General features: G+C 41.1%; 1 protein-coding gene across 3 annotated transcripts in view; it reads left to right on the forward strand.

Moving 5' to 3' along the window:
- RTTN (rotatin) overlaps nucleotides 1–25,254 on the forward strand; it is a 372,765-nt gene that overhangs the window by 215,333 nt on the left and 132,178 nt on the right. For all 3 annotated transcript variants that reach the window (XM_073631267.1, XM_073631266.1, XM_073631268.1), the window contains exons 29-30: nucleotides 19,335–19,554; nucleotides 23,556–23,684. In XM_073631267.1, coding sequence (XP_073487368.1) covers nucleotides 19,335–19,554; nucleotides 23,556–23,684 — 349 coding nt within the window. The remainder of the gene's footprint in view (nucleotides 1–19,334; nucleotides 19,555–23,555; nucleotides 23,685–25,254) is intronic.

Here is a 25,254-nt window from a genome sequence, read left to right on the forward strand (position 1 = left end):
GGGTCCTGCACCATTTTGGTCCGAATGCCATGCAAATTCAGCCATACAAACTATATGGCTGAATTTGCATCACACAGACATCACATGTGATGTGCACAGCAATGAGGTGTGAATCACTTGCGATGTCTGTCATTGCACAAGTGTGAATCTAGCCTGAGTGATTTAGTCATCTTTAGCCACTGTAAGTCAGCCTGGGCACTGGGTCTTTTCATTTTTATTGCATTTTAGTTAATACTGCGCTCAGGTAGTGGAGATCTCTCTTCCTCTTTCTTTTCTTATTCGTTCTCCTGGTGGGAACTGTCCCAGATCCTGTGTGAAGGGGAGACTGCTAACACAGCCATCCATATGAACTTTTCATATTTTATGGGCTTTCCTTATGGACTCATTATTCCCAGTTTAATACTTTTGCTTTGTTTGTGTTATATGGGTTGAATTTGTGAGCTAGAACCGTTTTACGCCTGGGTGTGCACTTTGCATAACTGACTACATTAGGATAGTGAATGTAGTTTTTTTAATTTTGAATTCTCTTCAATGCCTGTGTTGGCTTACACATTTTTTTTTTTTTTTTTCTTGAAGCACACATCTAACTCTTTTATCCTTCTTTGCAGACATACACTTCCTGCAGCTCATTATAGGCATGTTAATGATTTCATTTTTCACTAGACTGTTTTGTTGATAATCCAGAACATATTAAGTTATGTATAAAAATATGAAAGCCAAAAACTTTATTAGAAATAAAGAGCTAATTGTCGGTTATTACAATGTGGAATAATTAATCCTCTTAGCGTTAATAGTTGAATGCATGCTGCTAAGGAGTCTAAGACATATCTGTTTCTGCAGAGCAATATAAGCTAACAGCAAATCTAATGATAAAATGGCTTTGCGTGGATACCGGCTGTTCTCATTTTCACTTCACTGTTAATGGGAATTTTCATGGTTGATATGTTTTCTAATGGTAATTAACCTTTAATGAATGCGGTATCAAAAATTAAGTTCATCTATCCGCATAGAACCTAAAAGGTCCATTACCTTAGTTCTTAGCTTCTTCATTCACTTAGGGAGTTAAGGAAGAGTGTAGCTTGTTCTTGTTCCTAAAATAGTCATTTTCCACTTTAAACTGCGACCACTTAGAAATTAAACAAGAGGCACCTCCAATACTAAGGGAGGCAAAGTGAGTGCCATGAGGTTACACTTTTGTCTACGCTGACCACAGAAGCCATTGTTAACAGTGGTACTGTACTTAAATATTTCTATTTTTAGTAAAAGTCTAACAAGAAGAAAAAAAAAAACAATGAATTAGCAGGGTGTATGTCCATTTATATAGGTTGTTGGGTAAAACTGATATAAAAATATACTGTTTTCTGAATGTACAGGTATGTTAGATTAGTGTAAAGTCAAGCTATTGCACTATGGCGACCTATCACAGGAAGTTTTTTGAAGTTGTGTGCACTTTAAGAAGTTGAAATTTATAAAAAAAAAATTAAAATTGTTGGGCTGCCCATAGTAACCTGTCTAAAATGGTAGCTGCCCTACCATCCTGCTAATTTTGTCTTTAGTAATCTCTGATATACAGCTTAGCGGTATAGTTAGAGATAGTCTAGAGAGAACCTGGACTATCATAACAGGCTGTTGGAATTAGATTTGATGCAAATTGGGTGTGATCCAATTGTGATGCCTTGCCTAGCTTAGCTGTGCCCCAAATATTAAATATTGCTTACAAGTATTTCATATTTACCTTTTATAGCGAGCAGGTAGTGAGCACAAATATCTTCAGTATTTCAGACACCTGGTGATTGCAGACACCTTGCTTGTGAGCACAGACACAGATAGCAGACTATACATAGGCACACAGCTAATTGAACCTCTTTTTAGGTGTTATATCCATGTATAAAAACAATATTGGCTCCTGAAGACTTTGCACATGAATGATGAAATGCGTAGAGCAGAATGTTCAATTACGTTACTTTTGCTTTCTTGGAATGCACGCTGGTGGATTCAGTGGAGCTTCTAGCTTCGATTTTGAGATCTTGGTTTACTGTACCATTTTGCAAGTGCAATACTCAACTACTTTTTAGAGGTTACATAAATTACACTGAGAGGCTGTTCTTTTTTTTTTTAATGGTTTTGCTGCACAAGTTTGGTTGCTTTGAGAGGATTTGAAAAGAACATTGGAGTACTTTTAATTTTGGTGGAGGAACCAGCATATTAAATTCAGTATAATTCTTATCCAGGGTACAGAGCATCCAGCATACCAAAGCACAATTTAACTTTCTTGTTATACACAATGGGTCAATATGGTCTGGTGAGTGTGGTGTGTGATTTTAAGGTGGAGTGGAATACGCAGATCTTATTCTGAGCACGTACACGTTAGACAAATACGCACATAGAGCACATATATTACATGGACTTTATAGCATATTGTTAAGGAAAACTTTTTCATGTTCACAAATTTCACACTTATGGTTGTTATGCGTGTTTATAAGCCCCGTCTTGTCTTACACTGAAAAAGAGCCTTATTTGGAGCTGTGACAAATTACTCAGTCAGCACTTAAAGGGGTTGTAAACTCTCATGTTCCCCTCTGCCCGTTGCCTCAGCTCTTGATTGGATAGATTGATAGCAGCGCAGCCATTGGCTCCTGCTGTTGTCAATCAAATACAACGACGCCAGTGCCCGGGGGGGGCGGGGCCGAGCCCGGAATTTGCGTCTAAGGATGCAAATGCTGGACTCGGGAACACACCCGCAAGTTAACCCCCCGGGAGAGCGCTTCCCCTAGGGGGTTATATGATGCGGGGAGGAGCTAACGGCGCCGAGGGACTCCAGAAGTCGAGGATCGGGGCCATTCTGTGCAAAACGAACTGCACAGTGGAAGTAAGTATGATATGTTTGTTATTTAAAAAAAAAAAAAAAAACAAAGCCTTACAATCACTTTAAGACAGCAGCTGTAATTATTTCACAGATTTTTGTTTTTGGTAGCACGTGTTGCTTATTATTGTAAATTCACACAGCTAAGTGAGTCAAAGCCAAGATGCCTACCCCTCTCCTAGCAGAAAGGCTACCTATCTAGATCTTCCGTGAGCAGAAACAGGCAACAAAAGCTAAGTTAGTGCTGAGCTTTCATATTAGAAACTACTATGTTGTGTGTGTATATATACACAACATAAAAACGATGTACCACATCAGAACCCTGCGATCACATCAGTTGTGAAACATTTTGAGGGAGCAGCCCGTGGGTGGGGTCACTGTGGATGCAGTTGTTCCTTTGACAGCCGATTAAAAGCATTTGGAAAAGTGGATATTAGGAGTGCTGCTTTTTATCATCAGTATTTTACAATGTACAATGTTTAATTGTAAAAAAGATTGAAATCCCTATAGGCAAAACTACAGGTACCACACCAAACTATATAAAAAATTGTAACACATTTTATTGCATCATAGGAAAATTAAAAACCCCAGTATTTGCGCTGTATACATTCCTGGGTTGCTTTATACATGACATAGTAAATGCACATTCAGTGTTAGAGACTCTCAAATCGATATCCACATGGAGTCCTCTTGCTTGTGTAACACGTTTCGCAGGTCAGCGCTTGCTTCATCAGGGACATTAACACTTTAAAACATCTGCACCAGTCATAAAAATGATATGCGCAACCAATTAAAAACAGCCAATGGCTGAGCTATTCCTCAAATTAAGATCTGAGTTGTCCTAGTCTGGCATGTGTGGCAGAAGAATCAAATTATTGATAATTGATTCTTTATGTTCAGCTTTAAGTTTAACATTAAATGAGGGTAACCACTAAAATGCCACATCCATAGATCATTCTTTTATCAGGATGGTCACGCATTGCCATTGGATACCACCATTCAGAAACAGTCACTGAATGGTCCATCCACTGGCTGTTTTTAATTTTGTTGCGCATATTGTTTTCATGACTGGTGGAACGAGCGGTGAATGCTGGGAGCACAGCATTCACCACATCCAGGAAATAAATGCTTGTGGGCTTCAAATGCCCACAATGAAGATGGAAACTGCCTGCAGTGAATAATATAAGTTATTCTTTCCGACGAAATCTGACACAGGCGGACATATTACACACAATATGTGAGTATGTAATGTTGAGAAGAAAAGTTTGTGAATGAACTGAAAAAAAAAAAAACGATAGATAGGTGGACCCCCGCTTTAAGTGTTAATATTCCTAACGAAGCAGGCTTTGACCTGCAAAAGGCGCTGAACAAGCAGAACGACTCCAAGTGGATATCTATATTGTCAGTCTGCGGAGTACCACCAGTGACAGATTTTTACAACCATGATGCACCACAGAGCGACACAAGAAATAATTTTTGCCCGTGGCGATCAAATTATATAATTCTCTGTGAGGGCTGGAGGTGAAGACTTAATTCTGATTTATGATCAGGATTTTGTGGTGTTTTTATAGTGTGTTGGTATTGTGTTGGTTATTTGGTTTGTTTTTTTAACAATTTTTATTTTTCATTTTTTCATAACAATACAACAGTACAACATGTACCAAACCCCCATCCCCCCCCCCCATCTCCCTCCCCCACCCCCCTACCTAAACCCTATTCCGGTGCAGCTTCCACAATACATGTACAAGTTATACTTATTCTCTATCTTCCAATAACATAATTAAGTTCTCAATACAACCGTGGTTTACACAATCATCGCATACCTAGTATTTGAACTGATTGAGTAATAAAATAAAAATATTAAAAACCGCCCACCCATGTGTTAACCAAACATACCAGGATAAATACCACTATACATACCACTACTCCCTCTCAGAATCACTGCAAAGTGAACTTGGCATCAAGCCAGCACTGCCACACCTTCTCAAATTTTTTTGGACATCCCCTTTTCAGGTATGTTGCTTTATAAAAAGGGAGAGCTTTGTTAATCAGTTCTTTCCAGAAGGATATAGTAGGTGGATTTGGTTTTTTCCAACATAGCAAGATAGCTTTACGTGCATAGAAAAGAGAGAGTGAAATCATGGTTCTTTGTGCCCTACGTGGCGTTACCTCTTCCACCAGTCCCAGCAAACATACTGCCACTGTTACAGGAACCTGTATCGTGAGGACCTTCTGTATAGTGTGTGTCACCTCCTTCCAGAATTCCCGGATCAGTTGGCACTGCCAGAATACATGGTCAAAATCAACATTGTCGGCCGTGCAGCGCCAACACTCGGCTGCACCCACACCATATATCCCAGCAATCCTTGCAGGGGTATAGTAGACCCGGTGCAATAATTTAAATTGAATGAGTCTATCTCTGGCTGATACTAAGGTCTGGAAGGGGTGATCCCACATGTCATCCCAATCTTTCCCCCCAAAATCTGTCACTAGTGCACTCCAGGTATCCCTACATTTAACAAGCATTTTTGGCCTTTCAACAAATAGTTCCTTGTACACTACTGATAACGTTTTCGGTAAGTCTTCTGCCCCCAGCATGTTCTCTAAAGGTGATAAACCCAACTCCAGCTCCTCAGAGCCAAATTGGGTTAAGAAGGCGTGCCTTACCTGGATATAGCGGAAGAAATACCAGTTGGGTAAGTTATATTTTTCTTTTAGTTGGTCAAAGGTTAACAATTTTTGCCCACCCACTAAATGTTTAAGTTGCTTAATACCGACTCTAGCCCATATAATCGGATCAGGGATTACTCCAAAGTGAGGCAACCTAGGGTTAAACCACAGAGGGGTGTCCTGTGACCAGCTCCCTTCTGGAGATTTCATTAGCTTCTGTGCCCTATCCCATGCACGAATAGTGACGCGCATCGAAGAGGTCAAAGACGAAGAAGCCTGCGGCCCCCTATGTACCAGGTAAGACAGACCCTCATACGAGCCCACAAGGGCTGCTTCCAGTACCGTCGCTGAGTCCCCGTCATCTCTAGTCAGCCAGCGTCTAGCAAATACCATTTGTCCGGCTATGAAATATTTGAATAAATCAGGTAGAGCCAGACCACCCTGTCCCAACGGCTCTTGCAGGGTCCGGAGGCTGATTCTAGGATGTGCATCGGACCATAGAAACGAACTGAATAAGCCATTAACCCTCTTAAAAAAAGAACAGGGGATCCAGACTGGAGAGTTCCTCAAAAAATACAGAAAAACTGGAAGAATCTTCATCTTTAATAAGTTGACTCTACCAATCAGGGACAACGGCAAGTGTCTCCATGCCTCAAGCTGCGACTTAACTTTGTTCAGTAAAGGGACCAAGTTAAGAGACATGTAATCCCCCACCCTAGGTGAGATACGTATACCCAAATACTTGAACTCCGATACCCAGAGGATGGGAACCCTTTTGGTTGCCAAAGCCTGAGCATCACTGTCAATGGCCATGACAGTGGACTTTTCCCAATTTACTCGGAGTCCGGAGACCTCAGCAAATCTATCTAGTATCTGCAACACTGCCTCCAAGGATGATCCAGCATCTTGCAGAAACAGAAGCATATCATCCGCGTAGAGGGCAGTACATTCCCGTATCCCTCCCACCTCCAGTGCTCTCACCTCAGGCGATCTCCTTAAAGCTATAGCCAGAGGCTCTATAATTAGGGCAAATAGGGATGGGGATAGTGGGCAACCCTGCCGTGTGCCTCTGCCCACCAAAAACTGAGAGGACACTGAGGTACCCAATTTTATGACAGCCCGGGGCTTACTATACAAGAGTGAGATCCATGTCATGAAAACATCCCCAAATCCCATGTGACGCAATACCTCCAACATATAATGCCAATCGACAGAGTCAAAGGCTTTGGCCATGTCGAGAGACACTACCGCCCTAGATCCCACATTATCATGTTCTATCTGTAAATGGGCAAATAACCTGCGTAGGTTAGTGTCCGTCGATTTTTGAGGCATAAAACCAGTCTGGTCTATGTCCACTAGGGTAGTAAGTACCTGTGACAGTCTTGTAGCTAAAATTTTTGTGAGAATTTTAAGGTCTTGGTTTAAGAGCGCTATAGGTCTATATGACGAACAAAACAACGGGTCCTTACCTGGCTTTGGTAAAATAATCACGTGTGCCTCTATAGTGCCTCGGTAAGCATTTATGTTTCAGACAAAAGTGGAATAAGGCTTTCAGTCTAGGGACCAATTCCTCAATATGCTGTCTGTACCATTCTACACCAAAGCCATCCGGTCCCAGTGACTTGTGCGGAGGGAATGCCCTGATAGCAGTTTCTATTTCTTTTTCAGTTATGTCAGCCTCGAGAACATCCCTGCACGATACAGATAGGACCGGAATGTTCAGGGACGACAACAGTGCAGTCAAATGTTGCTTGTCATACTCTGGTATAGGGGTATAAAGGTTTTTATAATACTCCACAAAGGTGTCCATAATGGCTACTGGGTCTGTAAGAATGTCTCCCCCGCAGTTTTTAATACATGGTATATTCGTCTGTATTCTCTGATCCGCCACTAGCATAGCCAGTAACTTACCGTTCTTATCATCCTGGTCAAAAATGGATTCTGCATACTTCTGTCTAGACGTATGTGTTAGGTCAGTAAAGTGTAAAGCTAGTATACGTCGTGCCTCCAACAAGTCATTATAAGTTGCATCAGAGTTGTCATTTGCATGTGCAACTTCACATGTCCTTTCCCTATCTTGCAGTTCTTGTTCTTTCTTATTATAAGACCTACGTACCTGTTTGATAGCCGAAATATAATGGCCCCGCATACAAGCCTTAAACGCATCCCATACTGTGTCTGGGTTGGCAGATCCTACATTGTCCTTCCAATATCCCGAGAAATGTGGGGCTATCTGAGATGATACCTCTTCTACTTCCAACCAACCTGGGTTTAATCTCCAAGCCCCCCCTTTACAGGCCGAGGGGATACCAATGTGCACTAATAATGGTGTATGGTCTGACAGGCCCCCAGCTAAATAATTTGCACCTCCCACCAGTTGCAACATAGGCGCATTAGCAAAAGCCATGTCTATCCTGGAGGATGACCTATGAGTTTTCGATAAATGTGAGTAGCTGACTGTGTTAGGGTTTTTCCATCGCCATAGCTCTGTCAGGGAGGCCGTAGCCGCCCAGGCAGAAAGATCAGCAGACGCCACCCTGTGCGCATTAGAGGAATCCAGAGTAGTAGAAAGAATGGCATTAAAATCCCCTGCTATGATAAGAGGTAAATGCATATGTGGGGCTAATTTATGCAAAAGATCATAAAGGATCTGAACCTGAAAAGGTGGAGGCACATACACATTCACCAATACCATCTTGCATGTTTTAATATCCGCCCCAACAATGAGGAATCGGCCACCCGGATCCGAGATCACATGATGTATGGCGCAAGGTACCGCCTTACTGATCAGAATTGAAACTCCCCTAGAGTAGGTAGAGTAGGTTGCATGTAATGCCCGTTGTATCCAGGCTCTGCGTAAGGACAGCACCCTGCTCCCATCCAAATGCGTCTCCTGAAGAAACACCACGTGTGGAGTGACCGACTTTATATATTGGAACATCAAGGCTCGACGAAATTTGTCATTTAAGCCTCTGACATTCCAAGATATCAGATTAACACTAGAACCCGCCATAAGATGTATTGGAATCTAAAATACATAGCACCTGGTACCATCAAATTATGAGTATAACATGCAGGTATGCTACATATCTTATATAACCACCTAGTAATTTGCACAGTAAGTAATTGAAAGTGGTAAGCTGCACCATCAAAAAGAAAAATCCCACAACCCCCAAAACTCCCTGCTGCTGTGTAGCAAAACAACACAACCAGTACACGCAGCTTCCCCCCAAAACTTGTCCAGAAAAAATCCTGGAAAACGTGGCCTCAAAAAAATTGAAAACAAAAATAATAAAAATAAAAAAAGGTAAAAAAAGAGAGCAAAAAACCTCTCCCAGAGTCCATCAGTTTGAAAGACATAGTGTCCGTGCCTTTTAAGCTCCGTGCCTCTGTTTCGGATGTTCTTTTAGTCCTCATATTTGAGTCTTCCATCTCCCTCCAAGCAAGTTATATGATCCTGTGTGGAAAACATAGGTACGGGACTCACTGCCTCAGATCAGTCCTAATACAGAATACTGTACAGTCATATTCGTGCATGCAGAACTATGCACATAACAGCATTTCTTTTGCCCCCCTCCCTCCCCTAGCCAGAAAACTTTAGGCAGGAGAAAAGAATCTTTCCAGGCACCAGCAACAGGTGCAAAAGAAATGACAAAACTAAAACAAAACTTAAAACTTCAGCCAGCAACTTGTAGCTATTTTACTCACATACTGTCAATCCAGTCGCTGGCCTCCATAGGGGTGTCAAAAAATCGCACGGTGCCTTTGTATGGAATCCTCAATTTGCTAGGGTATAACATGCTGTACTTGATTTCTTTCTCTCGTAACCTACGTCTCACTTCGCTAAACGATCTGCGCCTCTTCTGGACCTCAGCCGAGAAATCCGGGAAAAACAATAGCTTTGTGTTTTCATAAGGCAACTCCGGGTGCTTTCTTGCTTCAGCCAGAATCATGTCCCTATCGCGATAGTTCAGAAACCGTACCAAGAACGGTCGCGGTGGTGCCCCATCAGGGCGACGGCCTGTTGGAACTCTGTGGGCTCTTTCTACCACATAAGTAGGTGGCATGTCAGGCAAATTCAATATTTCCTTAAACAGTGATTCCGCAAATATTGCTGGGCGTGAGCCCTCCGCATCTTCTGGTAGGCCCACCACGCGGATGTTGTTGCGTCTTTGTCTGTTCTCGGCATCATCCACTTTGTTCGCCAGCGTGTGTACCAGGGACTGTAATTCATTTATCTGAGAGGAATGAGAACCCTGTTGGTCTTCTACAGTGCTTATGCGGCCCTCAGCTTCCGAAAGTCGTCCCCGGATTTTGTCTAAGTCATGACGAATGAGGGTGCATTCTGAAGCCAGGTGTTCTACTTTCACCATCAGCATGGTCTTAAACCCCTCTATTGCAGCCAGGATGGGTTTAGTTATTGTCTCCGGTGTTGCTTCCAGCAGAGCTGGAGACAGGGGGGCTTCCATCTCCTCATCAGGTGCTGCCATCGCCACAGGAGATCGTGTCAGGCTCTGCTCCTTCTTCCCCCCACGTTGTGCTCCGGAGTCAGGACCTAAGATGGCGCCCGGAGAGCCGGCAGCCCGCCCCTTACCCGACTTTGGAGTTTTAGCGGGTGCCTGTGTCTTTCCCCGGCCCTTCGCCGACATAATTCCAGTCACCGATGGATGCAGGTCAAACGGAGGACACTGCGGTAGTCTTTGAAGCAGGGAACGAGGATGTAAAATGGGCATACAAGCAGTATCTGCACGGAGCTCTTCAGGCACACATCCTCCTCGGCTCACATCCCGGCCACGCCCCCCGGTTATTTGGTTTGTTAAAGAAAGTGGTGTATTGTTTGCATTTTGAAGTTTGATTGTCTGTTATTTTAATCTGTTATTTATTCTATGTTGTATTTTAATTGTATGAATGTTTTATTTGTAGTGTAGTTTTAATGTGCTTTATTTGGTGCTAATGGCTGTTATTGGTAATTTTGTTGTGTTTTTTGTATCTTGTTTATTGTTTGTTTGTGATTGATGTGATCTTGTATTGTCTTTTTTAAGTGTGTCTGTGTCGCAACAATTTCCCAATTTCCCTTTGGGATTAATAAAGTATTCTCTAAGTCTCTAACACCAAATGTACATTTGCTATGCCCTGTATAAATCATGTGTGAACTATTGGGGTTTTTACATTTTCTATGATGCAATAAAATGTGTTACAATTTTTTTATATACGGTGTGGTACCTTTTAAAAGTATGGTGTGGTTTTGTCTATAGACATCTCCATTGTAATATATAATAGTGAATGTGGTGCCCATATAATTTAAGTCTTTTGAGGGAGATTAGTTGCCCCCACTCCCCCTTAACTTTTAATTGTAAAAAATTTGATTTTAGGCCAGCCATAGATTGAGCGAATTTCTTTCCTGTAATCATGGGTCCTCCATCAACACAGTGTTGAAAGGGGATTCCCTCTCGCAGAGCCATTGTTTTCTCCGGGAGGGGGGGCAGGGGAAGCTGTCCTTGCTGGGGAGAACACAGAACACACACAATCACATGAGAAATCCAGCAGGCTGGTTGTACCCAAGTTGATCGGTGGATCAACATGGGTACAACCAGGCTGCCCATATATGGTTCGATTGATCAACTTGGGTACAAACAGCCTGCTGGATTTTACATGCGATTAGTGTGTGTGTTCTTTCTCAGGGATGGCTTCCCGTAACCCCTTTCCCCCCTCCAGGAGAACACAATGGGGTTGATTTACTAAAGGCAAAAAGACTGTGCACTTTGGAAAGATCAGTTGCACTCTGCAAGAACAGTTGTTTCAGAGCTTAGTAAATGAGCCATCATGTGCAAGAAAAAATGCTGTTTTTATTTTCCTTGCACGTGATTGGGTACTCTTTGCAAAGTGACACTTTACCTCATTTACTAAGCTCTGGAGAAACTGCACTTGCAGAGGGCAACTTTGCAAAGTGCACAGTCCATTTGACTTTAGTAAATCAACCCCAATGGCTCCGCAGGAGGAATTCGAATAGTCTATAGCTGGCTTTATTTTAACAAAATAAAGATATAAAACACACTTATTTTTTTTAATAAAATCATGCTGAACCACTGCAGTGTGCTTTAAAATATCCTGCTCTTAAAATGGTGTATATATAAAATACAGTACAAAATATAAAGTTACAACCACAGTGCAACCATCCCTTTATTTTCCACGGTATAGACAGTTTTTTCCCACGTGTTAAATTATCAAGGCACATGCTTAGTTTCCTACATTTCACAGATAACAATCCTCCACTACTTTCCCATATATAAAATATAGATAGTTCTTGTATTTTCACTCCAGCCCTTTAATGTTTCTAGCAGTTTGTCAAGCTGCCAGAGCTATGATAGGTATGTCTTGGCTTTTCCCTCATCAAGATTCAGTCTTTAGCATGGATAGTTGCCGCTTCCTATATTTTTCAGAGTACTTTAAAGAATACTATATTTTATAAAGCAGGATGGCTGATTATCCAAGGTGCTTATTTAAGGAGATCTCTGCTATGTATAAGACATTTTCATGACAGATGTCACACTTATTATGTTCCAACACAGAGCTGCTGCCAAGTATGAGTAGATTGTACTGTTCTTTTTATCTGATGATTCTGAATTAGGTAGATTGGACAGGCTTGCAGTTGAAAAGGAAATACACAACAGTGGCAGGAATTTGAAGAAGGCTTTTGTTGAAATTGCACATTGAAGAGAAAAGGAAAATATGTAATTATTAATTTCCTTGCTTGACCCTCCTGCCTATAAGCCGAGGCTTCATGACAGTCATTTTATTGGTTTAATGATTGCCTGAAAACACATGGCAAGGTGAAGACAGGACATCGGGCCTTCAAGAATTGTATACTTCAGTGAAAGATTTTCTTTTTATAAATTCAGGCTCTTAGATCGTCTGACTCTGTGTTATGCAGCTGTCAGCAGGCCCAGCCATATGCAACATATTAATAAATTTAAGCTTCTGGGGACCCCTTTGAATACTTGCGTCAACAACTCTGCACCAAACTTACTGCTGTTACAAGGGACCACACACTTCTTCTGATTTCCAATTTAGACACTATAGAAGTGAGGTTGCTTGGCTTTATCATTACCGTCAAGGAGGCTGGTATGGAAACCTAGGCAGGGAAACATCTCCAACAGTTATAAAAAGTGTTTGATTTAACTAGAAGGTGTCTGCTCAAAATTCACTTCTCGCCATTTTTGAGTTTGCTTATCATTTTAATAAATTCAGTAAATACAACAGAGAATGTTTTCTGTCCAATTACCGTACATTTTATAATACAATACTTTTTATTGAACAAATGTTACTTGTTTTAGAAAGAGAGGAAGGAAGCAAACACCCATTCTAGTAATTAAGAAGAAAGTAACAGCTGAGGTAAAATGGTTCTTATTCTATGATAAATCACATTGCTTACCAATAGTAGACATCAGATGGCAACCATACATGCAAAACTATCTTATTTTCCAGTAAATGTGTCCGTTATTGGATATTTACATTCTTGCACAGGCATGCACTTTCAACTGATACAACCACTCGAGGACTGTCTTATCTCTTGGTTGAAATATTGGGAATGGGAAAAAAAAAAAATCATATATGAATAATTACCTACTGGTGTGGTCTCTTGTGTTAAAGGATAAGTTCACATTTTAGAAAAAAATAATTTTTTTTTTTTGCAGGTAACAAAATGTGCATTTATTTTTTCATTTATTTTTTGGAGCCTGTGAATTTGGACCAGCGATCAGCAGATCGGGTAGCAGCTGCAGCATCGGGAACATGTTACATGTTCCACCCGAAAAACAGATGAACTTATCCTTTAAAGAGGAAGTAAACTTCCATCTTTGAGTTTTACCTATAGGTAAGCCTATACTAAGGATTACCTCTAGGTAGTGTAAATATCTCTTAAACGTGCGCCGTTTAGGAAAGCTTTACTGTACATGCAGCCAGTGACATCACTGGCGCATGTGCTCTGAAGGAACGGCCACCCATGCCGTTCCTTCAGATCCCTGTGCCATGACTGGCGGCTCCCGTGCGTGAGAGTGACGTCATCACGGCTCCGGCCAGTCACAGCCAGAGCCTGCGAACCCGGAAGCAAGACTGGTGAAGATGGAAGACTTTGTTTTCAGGTAAGTTTCACATAATGTGCTAGTATGCGATGCATACTAGCACATTTTGCCTTTGCCTTGCAGGTAAGAAATAAATGTGTAGCAGTTTACAACCACTTTAAGTAATCCTAGGCTTAGGCTGGCCAGAGGCGGGTATATATTTTTTTAATTTGATCAGCCAGCAGGCTGATCGAAATAAACAATCAATCGGTTCCCTAGTTCACACAAGCAAGGTGGATAGAAGAATCCTAGCCGCTTTGCTATTGTGTTCTGACAGCAGGACTCCTCAACTGTCAGAATACACTGCAGCTGGCTAGTCGAGAAAAAATTACCAACATTCCCGTTTGACAGAAGTCAGTCGTTAGATCAACTTCTGTCAAGTAGAAATGGCATTAGATGTATAAAATTCAGCTGGTCTTTACTGAACTGGCCGCATTTTGATCCAGCTATCTAAGTTCATCTTTGGTAACGTGTTAATTTATATACCCATATTTAGGGTATAACATATTACCAAACAGCACCTGCCTGCTCCCTTCTGACCCCCCCGCTGTGATGGCAAGTCTTCTTCTCCCGGCAGCTGCTGTCACAATTTCAAACGTGCATATCAATGCGGGGCTCCACCCACACTGCTACATCATTCATTCACAGTGATCTGTAAAGGAATGAACTACAACTACTGTTCTGCCTCCAGCAGGATAATCATTAAAGGAGTTGTAAAGGCAGAAGGTTTTTTTTATATTAATGCATTGTATGCATTAAGATAAAAAGCCTGTGTGTAGCAGCCTCCCCAGCACCCCTAATACTTACCTGAGCCCCATCTCTGTCCAGTGATGTCCACGAGTCCCTTGGCGGTCCGGGACTCCCCTTCTGATTGGCTGAGACACAGCAGCGGCTCCATTGGCTCCCGTGTCTGTCACTCAAAGTCAGTTAGCCAATCAGGAGAGAGGGGATGGGGTTGGGCCTCATGGCAGCTCCGTGTCTGAATGAACAAACAGAGGTGCAGCTCGGGTGCCCCCATAGCAAGCTGCTTGCTGTGGGGACACTCAACAGGAGGGAGGTGCCAGGAGCAGCGAAAAGAAACCCAAAAAGAGAAGGATCCAGGCTGCTCTGTGCAAAACTATTGCACATAGGAGGTAAGTATACCATGTTTGTTTTGTTTTTTTTTTTAAAAGAGACTTTACAATCACTTTAGATGGAGCCGATGGTGAATTTACTGTTTTTGCAGAAACTAGAAACTGTTCAGCTTTAATAAAAGTTCCCATCATTCTTTAGTCTGAGAAGAGAGACAGGTGCATCCTGGGAGCTCACACTCAATCTTAGAGACTAGAGAGAAAGAACCAGCTGTGAGAGCACATGTTGGATTGGAACTTGCACCTCTTTACATCCGCTAATGGCAGCATCGCTTGTGAGAATTACTTACTGCCATTCACAGCCTATTTGTAGATTGTATTTTTTGTATATTTCATATACTGATTATAAATACTTTTTCTGTTTTGTACCAATAATTTTGCCCCACCCTGTTTTGTTAATAAAGCTTATGATTTACATCCAGTCTGGTTTATTGCAGAGTAGGAAGATTCAGCTGTATGTCGAGTTACACACAGGAAAATGTGTAGCGAGGACAGAACTACCATTTGCCATCGTAGCAGATGGTTTATAGTCTCAAAGAACTGTGAGGACACTGGTGAGCTCTCTCATAGTTAATTGTTCTTCCTGCTCTCCAGTAACTGTCTGCCCCCGTGGGAGGTACAGGCAGACAGCTGTACTGAGATTCTGCAGGAGTCTGACATTGCACTCATGATCTGCTGATTGTGGGTGCAATGCTCTGTAGACTCCAGAAAGAAAAAAAAAATGCACATTTTGTTACCTGCAAAAATATGTGAATGTATTATTTATTTATTTATTTTATTTTTTAAAGATGAACTTATTTTTTAAATGTTTATTATCTGATTGCCTGGATTGCAGTTTTAGTTACCCTTTTGGTTTTGAGTTTTGATGGTCATGCAATGGGCTTTAGTGAATATTTCCAGAACCTCATATTTTATTTTCCCTATTTCTATATATAGATGAGAATTTTAATATTTCCTAGGTACCAATAACACAGCACTTTAATCAATAGTCTGAAATTCATGTATTGTGTTTTGGAACATAAAAGTAAATTGTCAGTAGTGGAAGGGTCTTTACAAACCTGCAATTATATCACATTAAGAGTGGTTGTGCATTGACAAATATGAAAGTTATGCCAGCTGCATAATTTGTTTTATACCAGACATTACAATTTTGGCATCTGATTTGTTTGTTGCCAGGGAACTGGCTTGAATACCGATCTCTTCATAGACCGATAAACATACATTTTTGTTTAGTAATTATTGCGTTGCTCTGTGTCGGGTTTTGAATAGCAATTGAAAATATATATTTATGTGTTTACAGAAAAAATTATTTGCGGATATATTTAGCTTGGCTTGTTAATTATTCACTCATACAATGGATATAAAAAGTCTACACACCCCTGTTAAAATGTCAGGTTTCTGTGATGTAAAAAAATGAGACAGATAAATAATTTCAGAACTTTTTCCACCTTTTAATATGACCTATAAACTGAAAAACTCAATTGAAAAACAAACTGAAATCTTTTGGGGGGGGGATAAAACGAAAAAACTATAATGTGGTTGCATAAGTGTGCACACCCTCTTTTAACTGGGATGTAGCTGTATTAAGAATTAAGCAATCACATTCAAACTCATGTTAAATAGGAGTCAGTACACATCTGCAGTTATTTAAAGTGCCTCTGATTAACCCCAAATTAAAGTTCAGCTGTTCTAGTAGGTCTTTCCTGACATTTTCTTAGTTGCATCCTACAGCAAAAGCCATGGTCCTCAGAGCACTTCCAATGAGGGATCTCATTGTTAAAAAGGAATCAGTCAGGAGAAGGGTACAAACGAATCTCCAAGGCATTAGATATACCATGGAACAAGTGGAGAAAATATGGCACACCAGTGACATTACCAAGAACTGGATGTCCCTCCAAAATGTATGAAAAGGCAAGAAGAAAACTGGTGAGGGTGGCTGCCAAGAGGCCTACAGTAACATTAAAGGAGCTGCAGGAATATCTGGCAAGTACTGGCTGTGTGGTACATGTGACAACCTCCTGTATTCTTCGTATGTCTGGGCTATGGGTAGAGTGGCAAGATGGAAGCCTTTTCTTACCAAGAAAAACTTCCAAGCACGGCTAAATTTTGCAAAAGCACATCTGAAGTCTCCCAAAAGCATGTGGGAAAATGTGTTATGGTCTGATGAACCAAGGTTGAACTTTTTGGCCATGATTCCAGAAGATATGGTCGGTGCAAAAACAACACTGCACATCACCAAAAGAACACCATACCTACCGTGAAGCATGGTGATGGCAACATCATGCTTTGGGGTTGTTTTTCTTCAGCTGGAATAGGGGCCTTAGTCAAGGTAGAGGGAATTAGGAACAGTTCTAAATACCAGTCAATATTGGTACAAAACCTTCAGGCTTCTGCTAGAAAGCTGAACATGAAGAGGAATTTAATCTTTCAGCATGACAAACGACCCAAAGCATACATCCAAATCAACAAAGGAATGGCATCACCAGGAGATTAAAGTTTTGGAATGGCCCAGCCAGAGCCCAGACCTGAATCCAATTGAAAATTTGTGGGGTGATCTGAAGATGGCTGCGCACAGTAGATGCCCTTCCAATCTGACAGATTTGGAGTGTTTTTGCAAAGGAGAGTGGGCAAATATTGCCAAGTCAAGATGTGCCATGCTGATAGACTCTTACCCAAGAAGACTGAGTGCTCTAATAAAATCAAAAGGTGCTTCAACAAAGTATTAATGTAAGGGTGCGCACGCTTATGCAACCATATTATTTTTTTTTTTTTTGCTTCCCTCCACCTAAAAGATTTCAGTTTGTTGTTCAATTGAGTTTATAGTTTATAAACTCAGTTTATAGGTCAGATTAAAGTTGGAAAAAGGTCTGAAATTATTTATCTTTGTCTCATTTTTTTAGATCACAGGAACCTGACCTTTTAACAGGGGTGTGTAGACTTTTTATATGTCGGTCAACTTTACTTAAAGGACTGTTTTTTACTATGTATAACTATGCCTGCTTGTCATGCTGATAGGTCTGTCATCATTGTTACATAGTTGGTAAGGTTCAATCAAGAAATCAGTCCATCCAGTTCAACCTTTCTGGGAAAGATGTTTAGGGGAGAATTCAAGTATCTGTCTATTGCAATGCCGTTTTAATTCAAATTCTGATTTGTTAGGGCTGCCCAGGTCAGAGACGCCAAAAAATTGAGTGCGCTTTATTTTGTAGAATACTGTACCTTGATATTGCAATGGTTTATCTGCAGGCTTCTCTTCTATACAGCTGTTTAAAGTCCAGAATTTATAAATCTTTTCTGAGATGTCAGAAAACAAGGCGGTGGAGAGTTGAAATTACACTCTGCAGAGCTCAATGAGAAGACCTCTGACAGCTGATTGGAGGGAGGAGACTGTCTATCAGCTGGAGATCCCTCCCCTGTCACTTTTTTTTTTCTTGGTGTCAGGAAAACTCGTCCGAAGGGATCCATGCTGATAGAGGAACAAAGCAGCAGACGGAAATGACGCTTAAAAGAGAAATATGGGTTTTATTTTTTTTTTAAGAATCATACTTAGCTAGATGCAGCATCTGTCCGATGCTGCACCTGTTCCCTGCCAATCAAACACCGCTGATGGCTAGATTCTCACAGCTACGGGAGAAGAGAGCTGATGACTGACAGTCACCGCTGTCTGCTCTATCTCCTCAGTCACTGGAGTGCTGGGCTGTGGAGAGGGTGGGAGCGGCTGGCTCAGGCTCTCAGTGGCTCGCTGAGAGGCTGAGTCGGGTGCTGGTCCAGGTATGTGGGCAGATCCCAACCATATGGTTGCTATCTTGCCCAAGCCTGGACCGGCTCTGTGACAGCTGACAGCGGGCTTCAGTCACAGGGCTGCAGAAGGAACTGCACTCCTGTGATCCACAGGAGAAGTACAGCCAAACAAGTTTTTCCTTTAATTGAGAAAAGTACACACTATAGGGGGATATTTTTTGTTCATATTTCATGTCTGAGGTTTACAATCACTCTTAAGCACATTTAAAACTATATTAACACAGTTCTGTGATGATTAATGCATCATTAAATTGTTTTTTTTAATTAATGAGAACAGTGTGTTTCTTCGCTATTCTTACGCAGCAGGGCTGTGAAAAGAAGTGGTAGTACAAGGAACCAATCAGTTCATGCATTGAAAACAAGATGGCTAATTGAAAGAGATGGCAACAGAGAGATAAGATCATCACTGGACTGCTTCTCTTTTCACTGTCCAGTCACAGGCTGGGACAGGTCTAGGATGATCTTGGCTCAGAGGAAGTGGGTTGAATGTTGCTGGCATCTAACAGCAGAAAAAAGTACTACTGGGGAAATCTCTGGCGTGAAGCCGAATAAAGCCGCAAAAGCTGGTTTTAGTTTCTTTTTTTTAACAGACGAATAATTTTTATCTTACCTTTGGCTTGCATTTTGCTTTAAATATTTAACCTCCCTTGTCTGCTTGGAAAAGCTAGCCATTTTGTTTCTCTTCTACAGTAAAAGAACCTCCCATTATTGTCCAACCATAACTCAACTCATATACTTTTAATCTGACAGGAAGTGCATGGCTCTTGCCGGAGCAGTCAGAGCACAGCTAGCCCTGCGTTTGCTCGATTGTTTGAAAGTGTCAGATGCTCCCCATTTCTATGGCCTTCCATCTTTAGCCAGAACTCTGAAAGGCATGGTCCATGTCACATCCTTGCCAGGATGGAGCTCGCATTGCCCTACGACAGAGCCAGTCACCATCTGTGTGAAGTTACTGACCAGCCTTCTTGAGGTAAGAGAGCATTTATGACCAGATCATTGTTTGTCATTGTTGCAGTTCTGGAACTCAACGGCTGTATTTACTAGGGTTATTCATATCCGTTTTAATATAGTGTAGAAATAAGCTCAATTCATATTAAAGTTGGAATTGTTTTATTTAAAATTTTAAAGTATACGTACCGTTGTATGTACTTTTTTGGGGATGACTGAGGAAATCATTTGCGCAGCGGTTTTTCAAACGCAATACCGTTTCTTTGAATTTCAAATACACTTTATTTATTTATTTATTTTATTTTAATGCTAAACCCCCACAGTACATAATATATAAAAGATGATGTTACGCAGAGTAAATAGATGCCAAACATGTCACACTTTTTAAAATTGTATACGTCCGTGCAACAGTGACAAATAATGTAAATTTTACTATCCATTGGCGATGTTTTTAAAAGCCATTGTAGGTTACCACTTTAGATTTAACTGAGACATCTGGTGCTAGAATTACTATCTTACGTTCGTGGTGATACCTCACATGTGTGGGACGATCACTGTTTGCGTGCGCACAGGATTGACACGTGAGTTCGCCTTTGCGCGCCAGCAGGGGGGGGGGCACTTTTAAATTTTTTTATTATTATTATTATTAATTCATTATTTATTTTGTTTTTACACTGTTGTTTAAAAAAAAATTTAATATCACTTTTTTTTTTTTTTTTTTTTTTGCTGTCACAAGGAATGTAAACGTCCTTTGTGACAGCATTAGGCATGTGACAGGTATTCTTTTTCGAGAGATCTGGGCTCCCAGATCCCCAAAGACGCCAAATCCCTCCTCTACCCTTAAAAGCATTTGATCACACCAAGATCGGTGTGTTTGAATGCTTTTAATTTTTACACATGGTGCTGTTGACATGCGGGTAAACCAAAAACGATGTCAGGTCATCCATTCCGGGTTACCATAGCTGAGAGCCGAACAAAGGCTATCCGATCTTTGTTCAGCTTTGTTTAGCTCTCCGATCAGCTGGTGCAAGCATCGGCTGGTCGATCGGGACTCCCGGGAGATCCTGGAGGAGCCACGGAAGGCGGCTTTTAAAAGCAGTCCAGTTGCTAGTTAGCCACTAGGATTGCTCTTAATCGCTTCAGCCCCAGAATATTATACCCCCTTCCTGACCAGAGCACTTTTTACAATTTGGCACTATGTCGCTTTTACTGACAGTTGCGTGGTCGTTCGACACTGTACCCAAACAAAATTTCGTCTTTTTTTTTCCCCACAAATAGAGCTTTCTTTTGGTGGTATTTGATCACCTCTGCGGTTTTTATTTTTTTGCGCTATAAACAAAAAAAGCGACAATTTTGAAAAAAAACAAAACTATTTTTGACTTTTTGCTATAATAAATATCCCCCAATATTGAATGGTTTGCGCAAAAGCTATAGCATCTACAAACTATGGGAAAGATTTATAGCATTTTTATTTATTTTATTTTTTTTCTAGTAATGGCGATGATCTGCGGTACCTTTTGACACTTTTTTGGGACCATTGACAATTATACATTGATCAGTGCTGTAAAAATGTACTGATTACTGTGCAAATGTCACTGGCAGGGAAGAGGTTAATGCTAGGGGGCGATCAAGGGGTTAATTGTGTGTGTTCCCTCACTGTGTTCTAACTGTGTGGGGATGGGAGTGACTAGGAGAGGAGACATATCATTTTTCCTACTTGGTAGGAACAAACGATACATTTCCTCTTCCCTGACAGCACAGGGATTTGTGTGTTTACACACAAATCCCTGTGCTGACGCTCGTGCGTGGCCAGCGGCGATCGCGCCCACTGGCCACGCGCATTGGGTCCCCCGCTGTGCCCAAAAGCAGAAGGACGTACCTGTACGGGGTTTCGCCCAGGGGAGCCATTCTGTCACGTACCTGGTGATGGAGCCTGATATGCAGAGGACAGCCTCTCTTACAACTCTGACTTGGAGCCCCTGATAGAGCTGACAGGAAGCCCCGAGATGCAGAGTCGCACGAGTGCCTGGCGGGATCGCTGAACCTGGAGCTGGATCGGAGCACTCGGCCGGGCTGTAGAGGTGTCTGTAGGAATCCCAGAGCAGTGGTAGGCAGGTGGCTGGAGTGAGTAGACAACCGGTCCCCACAGGCAGAAGTGCAGGTGCAGCAGAAGGGATGGTGGCACCCTCGAGGCTGAAGAGAAGGCAGGTACAGGCAGGCCAGGTCATACACAAACGGGCACGTCAGGAACAGAGGCGGAAGCGGAATCGGATTACAGGCCGGGTCGTCAGACTGGCAGCGAAGTGGCAGAAGGAGCAGGCAGATGCAAAGTAGAGGACCAGCTGGGGTCAGATGCAGGCAGGAAACAGGAACGTCAGGAAGCAAGCCGGGTCACAACAGGAACGGAAGTCAGGTAGGTAATTGCAGGATACACAGGGAACGCTGTAGAGCAGACAGCACTGAGTCTGGAAACTGACTGAGTTTAAGTAGCCTGTTTGGGTGTCAAAAGCTGTCACAGGGTGTGTGTGCACCAATGGCATTCTGACAGGGGCAGAAGTAACAGGTCATCTTCTTCGGCAGCCTTCTTGGGTGCTGGCATGCCCTTCCTGACAGGCAGAGGTAACAGGTCGTCTTCTTCGGCAGCCATCTTGGGTGCTGGCATGCCCTTCCTGACACATTCTGACACAGTATATCTGCGTGAGCCGGTCGAGAACCGGTTAAAAGAGCTGACTGTCCCCTGGTACAACCACTTGAAGCCCAGTGACATACTAGACCCGTGACTGGTCGGCAAGTGAATATTTATACACTAGTAGATTTTGGACAAAAATTTGTATGAAAATTCTCGGTGCATTCAATGAATGTTGGTCAAATGTAGTTCAAAATTTCATTTACTTCTAAAATTCCATAAATAGTAAATAAATAGTCTAAAACTATTTTTTTTTTTTTAATTAAATAAAACATACAAAAAGATTGTGCCCAAACATAGACACTAAAATTGTTCCCTATTGAGTGGATATTTGCTTAGTGATACCAAGAGTTGGTTCTTATGGTCTGTCACAACAGGTTTATCCATATCTTCTCAACATGTTGCGCGTTAATCGCTTCCTCAGGAGTGTTTGAGAGCAAAATTATCTTTAAAGAAACCGTGACAGTCATGATGCAGAAAAACTAAATTTAATATAGATAATTGAATATGTCTAAACATAGAGACCAAGATATGGAGCTGTGTAGAAGCTTACCTATCACCCATGGAGATGGACAGCATGTGGCACACCAAAGGGCAACGTCTCCCTTGGTGGGTCTCCTTTGGCGTTCCACATGCTGTCCATCGCCCAAATAGAACATACGGTACTGTATAACTGCATATACCTTTTGAAAGTGTTGTAACAGAATTCCAGATATTAGGAAGATAGGGTGCTTGTAGCTGGCTCTGTTCATTTTATCCATAAACAAAAAGGGTGTAGTTCTCCACTGATTATCTATGAAGCATTTTCAGCCATTCCTCTGCAATGCATAGTATACATTTCCATGTCCTTGATTGCTCTTGTTCGACATTTCATGTAAACTTTAAATCCTGGAATGTGCTAATGTACAAATGGTTACCAACTACTGTGGATGCCATCTCTAGCGAGCATAGAAGCTGAATGTATATTTAAACTCCCCACTATCTGGGGGATATAGGGCACTCAAGAAGTAACGGAAACTGATGTGCTGTCTAGCTTGAGTGAGAATTTAATTTGTTTGCTTCTGGCCACATGTTTTACATCTAGATCTGGCACAGCCAATTACTTGAATCCTAGATGATAAGAAAAAAAAATAACAGGTTGTTTCAGGTTTATTTCATTATTTTTGTTCCACATAGAGAGACAAGTTGCTCCTAACTGCAGAATCCGGTATCATTACTGTAAACGAGACTATATTGAAAAATATATAGTTCAGCGAAGTATATTGTACTGTTTTACTTTATTCTATGAACACTCGTAAAAGTCAAGCTACCATGAAATTGTTTTTTCCTCTTATCAGATCATTTCATCGTTTTATGTGGAATGGGGAGGAAATGCTCTTTCCTATATGGGGAAAGGTGTCACAAAGAGCACAGTATTGTGCTTGCTTCACTTGTCCCATGAGATGACAGCTCAAGCCAGGAACACGGTGAGGAATGGAAATGGTGTTCTTTGTAAGCTGGAATGTGTGGCAAGAGGCATCCATGTGATGCCAGAAACATAAATGTTACTTTCTTTCCATCTACTTTCAATGAGTCTTCCTTTATAATGTTATCTTTTTCTTCCAAAATAAGATTTTTCTTTAAAAATAAGTCATCTCCTGTCATGCCAAAAGTACAATTAAATATAAAAAGGTGTTATATATATATATATATATATATATATATATATATATATATATAATGTTATTTTTCCCCAGTGCTAAAGAATTATGTTTGTTGACAACAATGGCTCAGTGACTTGGTTTACTCAAATAACTTCATCCTTTAAAATCTCTTTTCTACCTATCTGATTATGTGCAGATGGCTGTTTGAAACTGTATCTCCTTTGAGGCACTGAAGCAAAATACCAATTAATTCCTCCTTATGGCATACTTTGCTTTTTTAAATGTTTTGCAGCTTTCTTTTGTTTCTTGCATCTTTTGGGTTTTTTTTTTTTTTTTTTTTTTTTTTTGTACTGCGTTATTTTGCTTGTTATGTAAAATGCCTTTTATTTAATATGTGCTTTCTGGGTTGTTATAAGTTCATGAGTGTAATAGATGCACAACATTTGTGGAAGTGCTGAACATACAGGTGACCTCATAATACAATAGCTATCCTGGCAGTTGCAGTAGATTGTAAACTGCCAGTTTTAGAACAATACCAAATGACGTAGTAGCCTATTGAAGGCACTAGAAATAAAAAGGTCTTTGATGACTATTTAAGCCAGTCTGGTTCCAGCTGCCATTTTAATGTAGAAAACAAGAGAGAACATCTGTCTGGTTACTTTTTTCCTCTATGCCAGCTTTATAACCTTCAAATTCAATAAACGTTTTCATTTCCAGGCTTACATTTCTAAATAATCTAAGGGTAAAGCCAAAAGTGTAGTGGTAGTAGTGGTGTGAGAAGCTGTTTCTTCCAGAGGTCCTCATGTGTAATCCCCAGACTCTACCAAAGGACAGTTTATCACATTGCATGGCTCATAAGAATACATTTTAATAGCAGGAACTCAATCAATGAATGAAATAATAAGTGTATTACTGCAATAGTTACTCTGCAACGGTTGAAAACTTACAAATTCCTGTGGTTTTCATACAGAAGAAACCAACGTTCCCCCAGATTGGGGGTGGAGCGGCAGCCTACGTAAAGAGAAAACCGTGTTCTCTTTTTTTCACAACAGCAGCACAGATCAGAACGGGATTAGTGTTAAGTGCACTTAGTCCTAATGGGCTATTCAAAAATGTTTTACGTTGTAGTGATAATTCCTATATGCCGTATCTTTGCGCTCTCTCTCCCAAATATGCTACCGGTATGTCCTTCCGCCAGTGGTGGAATATAAAATGTATTCAGTATGCAAAAGGTTGCAAAATAACGCAGCACTTAATTTACAATATTTCTGCCAAGAAATCCCTAATTTTAGTGAGTGCTAAATATACAGGTGCATCTCAAAAAATTTGAATATCGTCAAATTCATTTATTTCAGTAATTCAATTCAAAAAGTGAAACTCATATTATATAGAT

The sequence above is a fragment of the Aquarana catesbeiana genome, linkage group LG05 (assembly GCF_042186555.1).
Source record: "Aquarana catesbeiana isolate 2022-GZ linkage group LG05, ASM4218655v1, whole genome shotgun sequence".
NCBI lineage: Eukaryota > Metazoa > Chordata > Amphibia > Anura > Ranidae > Aquarana > Aquarana catesbeiana.